The sequence below is a fragment of the Apium graveolens genome, chromosome 10 (assembly GCF_009905375.1).
Source record: "Apium graveolens cultivar Ventura chromosome 10, ASM990537v1, whole genome shotgun sequence".
NCBI classification, from domain to species: domain Eukaryota; kingdom Viridiplantae; phylum Streptophyta; class Magnoliopsida; order Apiales; family Apiaceae; genus Apium; species Apium graveolens.
The window spans coordinates 200,411,664-200,422,709 of record NC_133656.1 but is presented as its reverse complement, the minus strand read 5'-3'; the positions used below and the strand labels follow the sequence as shown (position 1 = coordinate 200,422,709).

Sequence of the window (11,046 nt, the reverse complement as noted above, 5' to 3'; positions counted from 1 at the left end):
AAAATTTTAATATTTGATTTTTCATAGCTGCGAAACCAGCTATCCTATAACTCATTTTTCACAAAGCAAAGCCCATAAAAATCCAAAGGCCCATTGATAATATAACTCCTTTTCCCCTATGCAAAGCCCAACATGAATTGCCTAACCGCTAACCTCTTTGCTTTGGTGCAGATGGATCATCTTCCTACAAACTAAAGATTCTGAATTCTTTTTGATATGTAATAACACTAAAATATATAAAAAAAAACTTCATACACAATACTATTAGAATTGTTCTCTCCAGTTTATGTGAGAGCCTTTGTTTTTCTCTCCTTACTTTATAGTCTGTGAGAGGTGTTTTAATGGCGAGAATGGAGGAGATTGACGATCGACTGGGAGGTATGAATATAGATGATGAAGAGAATGAAGAAATCTTTTTTGAGGAGGGTCTTGAGGAAGTTTCAAACAGATTTGATCTTTGTGTGGTAGGACGTTTTCTAACAAAGAAGAACATTAATGTTCGAGCGATGAAATCCAAATTAGCAGATGTATGGCGTCCAGCAAGGGGCATAAATATTAAGGAGCTTAAACCAGGGGTGTTCTTGTTCAAGTTCTTTCATGAGGATGATATGGCATGGGTTTTGAATGGAGGGCCATGGTCTTTCGATGGTGCCATGTTAGCTCTGGGGACGGTTCCACAAGGGGAGGATCCAGTTAGTGTCCCTTTAAATGAGATTAAAGTCTGGATACAACTTCATGGTTTGCCAGCGGGGTTTATGACGGAATCAGTTGGTAGAAAGCTGGGGAATTTCTTTGGGTCGTTTCTACTGTATGACCCAAACAATGACATGAGTATATGGAGAGAAAGTATGAGGCTAAGAATAGTTATTGATGTGAGGAAGCCTCTGAAACGGAAGAAGAAAATATGCAAAAGGGATGCATCTGAGTGCATAATTCAATGCAAGTATGAAAGGCTTGGAGATTTCTGCTTTATCTGAGGCCTTGTTACGCATACTGAACGATTCTGCAGGGTTAAAATGAATTCCCAGAAGAGTGAGACTGGTTGTGAATGGGGAGGGTGGCTCAGGGCACCACCACAACGGGCGGCAATGAACGAGAAGAGTAAGTGGTTGCGTGATGAGCGGGACGTTGACTGGGGAGAAAAAGTCGGAAGGGATAACCACTATCAGGATTTTTCGGGCTTTCAAAAAGAGGGGGGAACTGTGAGAGCTGATAAGGGGCGGGATTGTAGGGTTAGTTTGAATGATGGAGTTATTATCTCGGTGACAGGTATGAGGAAAGATAAGACTAAAAGCAATGAGCCAATTTCAAATTTAAATGATACTGTTGGGCTTTCTACAGACGAATTGACTGGGCTTAATATTGAAGAACGGAAAAGAAGGCGTAGTGGGCCTAGCATTTCTGATAACATGGATATTGAGAATATTAATGGGGGTGTTCAAACTGAAGCTGTGTTTTCTAAAGTTGATTATACAGTTTCTTCTTCTACTATTTTGGCTGAGTCTGCAAAGCAGACTAGCCAGGCATTATGAAACTCTTAGGATGGAACTGTCGAGGACTTGGGAACCCTCGAGCAGTTCGTGTGTTGAGTGACCTATTGAAGGCACGTAATCCTGATTTTGTTTTTTTGTCTGAAACTATTTCTGATGCTAGTAGAATTGAGAATCTCAGAGTTAAATTTGGTTTTAGTCAATGCTTCTCTGTGGACCGCGTAGGGAGGAGTGGTGGCTTAGCAATTTTCTGGAAAAGACATGTAGATTGTGAATTCTTAAGTTATTCGCAGAATCATGTGGATGTAGTTTTCAAAATTAATAATATGCATGACTGGAGAATGTCGTGTTTTTATGGTTTTCCTGAGAGGAGTAGACGTAGTGCTTCTTGGGATTTTATTCGAATGTTAGCTAATAAATCTCCGTTGCCGTGGTGCATATTTGGAGACTTTAATGATCTACTTAGTGTAACTGATAAAGAGGGGACAATCCCCCATCCTTCTAGTTTATTGGATGGCTTTCGTGGGGTTATTGATGATTGTTCGCTTACTGAGTTAGGGTTGGAGGGTGGTAAATTTACTTGGGAAAGGGGTCGGGGTACGAGTGATTGGGTTAGAGAGAAATTGGACAGAGCTTTTGCAGAATATTCTTGGTGGCAGAAATTCCCTCTTTGTAATCTCTCTACTTGGCATGTAACTTATTCAGATCATGACCCGATTATGGTGGACTTATATAATGTGCCTCGTTCTATTAGAAAGTTCAGGTTCAAGTTTGAGAATGTTTGGTTGGAGGAGGCTAGTTTCCGGAAAGAGGTGACTGACTATTGGCTTGATTTACCTCCTGTGCATATCCTTCCAAAGTTAATATCGGTGTCTTCGTTTATGGCCAAATGGGGAAAGAACTTTTTTCACAAGTTCCGTGATAAAGTTAGAAAACAGAAAGAGGAGCTTGCAGATCTGGTGGATCGTACTGATGAAATGGGTGTGAGACAGTATTTTTTGGCAAGAGATAGGTTGAATGAGCTTTTGTTGAATGAGGAGGTCTACTGGAAACAGCGAGCTAAGTCGTTCTGGCTGGCTGAAGGTGACGATAATACAAAATTTTTCCACGCAACTGCTAGTGCGCGAAGGAAAACAAACCGTATTACTCATCTGGATACTGAGGATGGGCAAAGAGTTGAAAACCAGGAGGATATGTGTAAGATTGTGCATGAGTATTTTACCAGGATTTTTACTGGTTCTCAAAGTGATGACACGGGTTAGAATATAGTAGAAGAAAGGAGTGTGACAGCAGAGCAAAATAGAAGGCTGGTGGCAGATGTTTCGTTTGCAGAATTCAGTCTTGCTATTAAACAGATGCACCCTGACAAGGCGTCTGGATCAGACGGGCTCAACCCAGCGTTCTTTCAACAATTCTGGGCAATCTTGGGAAGAGAGGTGTACAACTGTTGTAAAGATTGGTTGAACACAAGTTCTTTTCCAGCTTACCTAAATGAGACTAATGTGGTGTTGATACCTAAAAAAGAAAATGCTTGCTGTATGAAGGATTTACGTCTGATTGCTCTTTGTAATGTTATTTATAAGATTCTGGCTAAGGTTCTGGCGAATCGTTTAAAAGCAGTGTTGCCGGGTTTGATTTCGGAGAATCAATCAGCTTTTGTTTCTGGGAGGAGTATATCTGATAATGTTCTAGTGGCGTTTGAAATTATTCATCATATGAATATGAAAAGAAAGGGTAGTGACGGGGAGGTGGCTCTAAAACTAGACATTAGTAAGGCGTACGACAGAGTGGATTGGGCGTTCTTAAAGAGGAGGTTACATCACTTGGGCTTCTGTCAGAAATGGATTCAATGGATAATGATGTATGTTACGATAGTTTCTTACGATTTTTGTCTAAATGGGGATGTCATTGGTCCAGTTTTTCCATCTAGAGGGTTACGTCAAGGGGATCCCTTGTCCCCGTATCTGTTCATTCTCTGCGTGGAAGGTTTGTCTAATTCTCTTAGTAATGCTGCAGCAACTGGTGCTATTCATGGCATAAAAGTCACTCCAACTGCTCCTACTGTTACTCACTTGTTATTCGCGGATGATAGTTTTTTGTTTTTTCGTGCTGATATTGAGGAAGTTTGTACTGTTAAAAGGCTGTTGAATGAATATGCGGAGGTCTCAGGGCAGTCTATTAATTATCAAAAATCTGGGATATTTTTTAGTGCCAATGTTAGCAGTGAAACTCGAGGTGGGATTTCTGAGGTATTGGAGGTGCATAATGACCTCAGAGAAGGGAAGTATCTGGGCTTGCCTTCATTGGTGGGTCGCTCAAAGAAACGTGTGTTTGGTTTTGTAAAGGACAAGGTTTGGAGGAGAATTCAAGGTTGGCAAGCTAAGCCGATTTCGCGTGCTGGAAAGGTGGTGTTGATAAAGAACGTAGCACAGTCTACTCCTTCCTACTGTATGTCATGTTTCCTCTTGCCCAAGTCTTTTTGTCAGGAATTGGAGAGGATGTTGAATAAGTATTGGTGGAACTCGGGGTCTGGGGACAGGAAGGGGCTTAATTGGGTGTCTTGGGAAGGTGGGTTAGGTTTTCGGAGCCTTTATGGTTATAACATTGCTTTGATTGGAAAGTTGTGCTGGAATTTTTTGACTAATCCAACTTCACTGGTTGCTAGAGTCTTTAGGGCTCGGTACTATCCAAATTCAAGTTTGCTCAATGCAGGTGGAGTTTCTGGGGCGAGTTTTATCTGGTCAGGCATTCTGACAGCTAAAGATGAGCTTAAAGAGGGTTTCAGGTGGATTCTGGGGGATGGTAAATCGATTCAAGCAAACTCGGATCCTTGGCTTAAGCAAAAACCAAGTTTCTGTGTTGATTCTAATATCGTGAACAATATGGGAAATGCTACGGTTTCGACTCTTTTTGTTCCGGGAACAAAGACTTGGGATAGTTTGAAGATTCGAGCAAGTTTTAGTAATGAAGATGCTGAACATATCCTGGCATTGCAGATTCCTCAATTAGATGTTGGTGACAGGTTGGCATGGTGTAAAACGTCTAATGGTAAATATAATGTCAAAACAGGATATCACCTCTGGCATAGTAAGAATGTTGGTGTGCAACGAGTTACTCAGTCCACAGGGTGGTGTAAGTTATGGAGAATTTCGTTACCACATAAGGTTAAGGTTTTTCTGTGGAGGTTTTGTCGCAATAACGTCCCAGTTCGAAATCGTTTAAGGTTAAAAGGGGTTGATGTCCCTATTATCTGCCCGATGTGTGATATTGATATAGAGCACCTGGGTCATGTATTTTTTGATTGCGTGTTTGCTCGTCAATGTTGGCATTACACTGGTATGGTGTATGATATGTCTAATGTGGAAGATGTTTCAGATTGGCTGCTTCAAAAAATTAATACTGCTGCTATTGATGAGGTGGTGAGGATTGCTAAAGTCCTGTGGGGTGTGTGGTTTTTCCGTAATAAAAAGGTCTGGGAGCAGAAGGTTGTTGGGCATGCTTTGGCTATGGATTGGAGCAATAATTTTTTTACAGAATGGAGTACCGCTATGAACAATAGGAGGGGTAGACAGGAGATGGGGTCTGCTAGTGACTGTCACTATCCACAGAAGTGGAAACCTCCAGATGTGGGTCGCCTGAAACTTAATGTTGATGCTTCTGTTCATGTCAATGCTGCAGATTTTTCGATTGGGCTTATATTACGTGATCATATGGGTCAGTTTGTTGCAGGAAAGGTTAAGTGTATTGCTCGTTCTGGGAATGTCATGGAGGCAGAGGCAACTGCTATTTTAGAAGGGCTTAAGTGGATTGTGGATATGAATTACAGGAACGTTGAGGTAGAATCTGATTCTCTTGTCTCTGTGAAGGATATTCAGAATGGTAGCGAGAATTTTCTTGAAGTGGGTCATTTGTTTGAGGATTGTCGAGCTTACTTTAAATCTAGGGGCGATCTTTCAATCTCTTTTGTTAAAAGACAGGCAAATAAAGTAGCGCATTTAGCAGCTAGGTTCCCTTGTTTGCCAGATTGTCAAAACATATTCTTGTCTCCTCCTTCTATCTTGTTGGAGACCTTGATGTATGATGTTTCTTCTTAATGTAAGTTTGTTTCTTTGTTTCAAAAAAAAACACACTAAAATATATATACGCAAAATCATGTAATATGAAAATTATAATTTACACCACAGTTTTGATTTAAATAAAATACTAGCGTAAAATCCCGTGCAAGGAACGGGCCTGCATAGATATTAAAATATTATCTCAAATGAATATGCATCTATAAAAAAATAATTTTTGAATACAATAAATGATTATTTTAACGTTTTCCTAAATTATATTACTTCTTTTTCTTTTCATAAATACTATTAGAGCGGTATTAAATAACTTAAGTGGTAAAAGCTGATTTTTTTTCGTGGACTTCAATTTTAACTTATCGCGAGAATTTTGAGATTGGATATTTATCGTAACCTATATGTTAATAAAAAAATTAAAATTATATCATTATAACAAAAATATTTGAAATTCATTTATAGGGATGTGCATCGGGTCACTTCAACGTCAGGGAGTACTATCCCCACCTTTATCCTCAAACATATTTTGAATTCTAAACGGGAATTTTTTTCATTACTGATCGCCGGTGGAATGGGGATTCTCACGAGGATGTGCGGGGAATAATTAAAAACAATAAGTTTATATTTTAGTAGATTTTTTAAATAAAAAAATAGTCTACTAATTAGTAATATATAAAACATTTATAATATTTTATATTTTTAAAATTAAATCATATTAAAATTGATTTATAATGTAAATGAATGACAAATTAAAAATATGTATTATATTATAAAGTAAAAAAATTATCAATAAAAGTATAGATTATTTTAAAATTATTATAATTTTTTAAATACTGTTTTTTGTAAAAATTTATGTAATAAAATATAAATATATATATATACATAGTCTATATATATATAATTACTTTTTTATAAAATTTTATAATTTTAAAATAAAAACTAAAAACCAAATATACTTTTTTATAAAATTACTTCGAAATATAACATATATGTTATGCAAATCGATCGTTGAGAGATGTTGAAAAATATAATGAAATCGGATTTTTAAAAAAAACTTACGGTTTGACAGAAAAAATCAAATTAAAAAGGAAGGGAGAAAACTAAAATTGGGTGCGATTAGGATTGAATTATAAAAAATTGAATTAGTTTTAGATAATTGGGTGCGATTAGTAGTTTTAGATAATTATTTAAAGTAAATTGAATTTTTAATATAAAACTAAATTTTTTTTATAAATATAAATGATTAATTATATTATTATAAAAAATTACTATTTAAATTTTATATACAAAATTCTAATAAATTTATATAATTTTTTTAAAATTAACTTTAGCAACCTTTTTCTCTTTTAAATGAACATGTGTGCGCATAGATGTGATAATGACTCTTTCGGTATCATTGCTACCCACCAGGCCGCGCTTTATCCGGGCTTTAAAAAACCCGGTTTTTTTTTAAAACGGATCGTGCCGGGCTTTTTTAAAAATCGGGTCGGGCCGGGCCGGGTTTTCTAAGAAATATATGGCTCGTTTTAGGCCCGCGGGCCGGGCAGGATCGGGCCGAACCGGGTTTTATCCGGGCTTTTTATTTATATATTAAAAAAATATTTTAATATTTTATAACTCGAATTATGAGTAGTTTAAATACCAGAGAAAATAATATCTTGATATATTAAATAGAGTAGTTTAGACACCGAAATAAATAATTATTTTTAATATAATATATAAATAATCATATATACTTTAATTGTTTCTAATATTATGATATATTATTTTAAAAATCATAAAAAGTATTGTATATTTTCAAATTCTATATAAAAAATCGGTTTTTTAATCGGGCTTTTCAAAAAGCCCGGGCTTTTATCCGGGCCGAACCGGGCTTTTATCCGGACTTTTTTCGATCCGGGCTTTTTTAAATCCGCGCTTTTATCCGGGCTTTTCGGGCTTCGGGCCGGGCCGGATTTTCGAGAAAAAAGGAGGCCCATTTTAGGCCCGCGGGCCGGGCCGAACCGGGCCGGGTTTTTATCCGGATCGGGCTTTTCGGGCTTTTTTCCGGATCGTATTGGATTTCGGGTTTCGGATTTTTTGAACATCTCTAATCATTGCTCACATGTCCAAAAGGAATAAACGCACACCGACAATTATTTGTTTTAACAAATATTATAAAAAATTGGAACTCGGACCCAATCAATCGAGCTACTGATTTATTATAATTAATCAAAAATCGTGAATTAATCAGAAAAAATCATTGAAGTAAAAATTGGATGCATTTTAATATTAAAATATTATTAAATATTTATTATGATTATATTAACTATTTATTAACAAATATATTTTTATTATATCATAAATTTTATAATTATTCATATTTAAGTAAATATACTTTTTAAATTTTTATAACTTATTATATATATTCATATAAATAAAAACTCATAAGGCTTAATCAGATTGCAAAAATTGAATCGATTTAGCATGAAAAATTAATAGATAAAATCAGGAATTTTCAAAATTCAGGTTTCAGGATCTATCTCAATTAGTAAGAGTAAACAAGCTATCTCAATTAGTAAGAGTAAAGTTACTGGTGTTTTAAATATAAATGTAGCTATTACTATAATTTAGCACCAAAAGGTATATTTTAGTGCTAAAATAGTACCATTATTTGTTCTAAATCTAATTTCAAATTTAGATAACTTTCAATTATACTACACTTTTGATTATAAATTTAACTGTCTTCCAAGTACCCCAAATTTTTTATTTCATACTTCATCAATTTCTTCTCTTTTTTACTTTTTGTTGAGTTGGCAATTATAGCACAATATTATATTTTGTGCTAAATTTAGCACAAATTATAGTATTGTGCTATTTTATCACAAGATTTAGCACAATATTGGATTGAGATTTTTTTACTCTTTATTCTATATTATAGCTATAGCACAAGATTTTTTTACTAATTTATCGGATTTTAATTAATGAAGGTTTTATTGTATTGATGGTATATGTATACATTAATTTGAGTACAATTGTCGTTGAGAAGGCGAAATGTTTTCTCTATCTTGATTTACAAATAGGGGTGGCAATTTCGGGTTTTGGGTCGGGTTCGTATCGGATTGGATGTACCTGATTTTTTTTGTCTGACCCGAACCCGATCCGACCCGAAACGGGTTCAAAATTTGTGACAGGAACCCAACCTGGTAGGTACCCGAGTAACCCGAAATTGACCTGTTTAACACGAAATAACCCAAAATTTAGAAAAAATTAATAAAATTAAAATTAAAAAAAAATAATTAACATCATTACAAAATTAAAATGTTATGCCAAATTTATATAAAAAATAGAAATAAAATAAAATACAATATTAAAAATGATTTATAAAATATAACCTACCATTTATATACATATATAATACGTATATTAATTATTTAAATAAACAGGTCGGATTCGGGTATTTCGGGTAAACCCGAAAATGACCCGATTTTTTCGGGTAAATTTTTACCCAACTCGAACCTGACCCGAAAGTCAAAATCCTCAAACCTAATTCGTACTTTTACGGATTGGGTTCGTGTCGGGTTTCGGGTGGTGGGTGGTGTCTGATTTTCACACCACTATTTACAAACCAGTAATTTCAATAGCTACTAGCTGTCTCGATTTGAATTCGGGTTGTTGTCTTCGTGTTCTTTCTAATTTGCCAAAGCTGCCTTTGGTAAAAATCTGTGACCAAGAAATATGAAAAGGACTTGCCTACTTTTTTAACCTTCCGAGAAAATTGGCGAAAGCCTGCAATACTGCTTCGTCTGTGGTCCTCAAACAGAGATAAGTTTTGTTAGATGGTTTTAAAAGGATGGGGGAGGCACCTGGCAAACACGAAAGTCTTAATAAAAAAATTACTTTTACATCTTTATTAAATTGAAGAATGGATGGTGAGGATTTAAAAATATCCTATTACGTGTCCGCAGTGTAAAATTCTCAACACATGCAGTTAGGACAGAGAAAAATGAAATCGAAATCGAAACGAAATCAGTAAATATTGACTTAAATTGAACTGATTAAAATCGAACCGAATCAAAACTGAGTAACTGAAAAATCGAACCGTTACTTATAGTCTGGTTCCGGTTTTGGAGTTAGACCGAACAAAAAAAATTGAAACCGAACCGATTTTTATAATATATTAATAAAAAAAAATATATATTATGTTATATACACATGTCATTAAAATATAAATATAATTAAAAAAAATATAAACTTTGGGCCAGTAATTTTAATTATTTGGGCCTGTCCAAATTTAAAACAGTCCTATTTCACAGTCCAGACTCTTATAAAGTTCATATCATAATAACTCAGACTCTCAGAGGCCCCGTTTGGTATTGTTATTGCAGACAGCTGCACCAGCTTTTTGCTGAAAAGCTGTCAGAAAGTTGTTTGGTAAATTTTAAAAGTTGCTGTCTGCAAAAGCGTTTTTGGTCTAAAAGTTGTTGTTAGTAAAAGCATGCCCCCATGCTTTTGGAAAAAACTGTTTTCAACTTTTGCAGGAAGTAGCTATCAGTTTCACAATCAAACCTTCTCAAAAACATTAGTTTTATATATTATATTTTTCTGACAGTACTTTTTTCACCAGCACTTTTTCTCACAGCACAGCAGTTTTCAACAGCACTCCCAAACGAAGCCAGAGTCTCATACTAGGTCTGAAACTTTAATTCAACTTTAGCCGCTCAATCAATCAAGCTGAAGGTCTGACGCTGCTCTGCTCTGCGAGTTGTAAATCTGTAATCTCTTATTAAAAAATGATGCCCGACAAAGAAATTTCTCAAGTAGAAAAAAATACCTACAGTGGTATGCAATTACAATCCTCTGCAACTCATTTCTTTAACTAGTGTAATTTGTTTAATATTATGAATTCATTTTTCGGGTAAACAAAGTTTCATTAGTTAGTACAGTGATGCCTAGTGCATACTCTGTTAATTTGTGTAATTTAGTTTCCCAGATGTGTTTGGAATCTTTACAGTTCATCACATGTCTATTCATCAAGGGATCAAGGGAATCTACTAAAATTAATTGAAGGCTAGCATCCAAGGAGGCTTCTTCTTTTTTAGCAGGAGAAAAATCCTCAGGATCTTTCACATAAGTTCTTGCTTTGGTAATCACCACATCATTTTCTATTACCTCTGGTTCAATAACTATCGGTATTTTAGGACCCTTCTTTAACACTTCCAGATATTTGGAATTTGCAACTTGTAAAAACAATAGCATCTTCTTCTTCCACATAACATAATTTTCTTTATCGAATAGTGGAATTTTAACGGTTCCAACTTTTTGTGTAGTCATTATGAATTTTTGAATAAATAAAAATTCAAGGAGTGAAAGAAACACAAAAGTCTAGGATCTTGATTTGTTCGTTAATCAGAAGGCTCTGATACCAATTGTTAGGTCTCAATATGTTTGTAGAAGGGGGGTTGAATACAAACAATACTGTTTAATAGAATAAAATACGGAATAAAAAA

The 11,046-nt window shown here is 35.2% G+C and overlaps 2 protein-coding genes across 2 annotated transcripts; both read left to right on the top strand.

The window, feature by feature from the left end:
- The first annotated feature begins 341 nt into the window (after positions 1-341).
- LOC141691621 (uncharacterized) lies at positions 342-977 on the top strand. Its single transcript, XM_074496391.1, has one exon. The coding sequence runs from the start codon at positions 342-344 to the stop codon at positions 975-977; it is 636 nt and encodes a 211-aa protein (XP_074352492.1).
- Positions 978-1,528: 551 nt separating this feature from the next.
- Positions 1,529-2,752, top strand: LOC141691620 (uncharacterized). The gene has a single exon (XM_074496390.1). It carries the CDS (start codon positions 1,529-1,531, stop codon positions 2,750-2,752), a length of 1,224 nt encoding a protein of 407 aa, XP_074352491.1.
- The last annotated feature ends 8,294 nt before the right edge of the window (positions 2,753-11,046 follow it).

Coding starts and splice junctions, on each gene's coding strand:
- LOC141691621 (XM_074496391.1), top strand. CDS start 342: ATGGCGAGAATGGAGGAGATTGACGATCGACTGGGAGGTATGAATATA.
- LOC141691620 (XM_074496390.1), top strand. CDS start 1,529: ATGAAACTCTTAGGATGGAACTGTCGAGGACTTGGGAACCCTCGAGCA.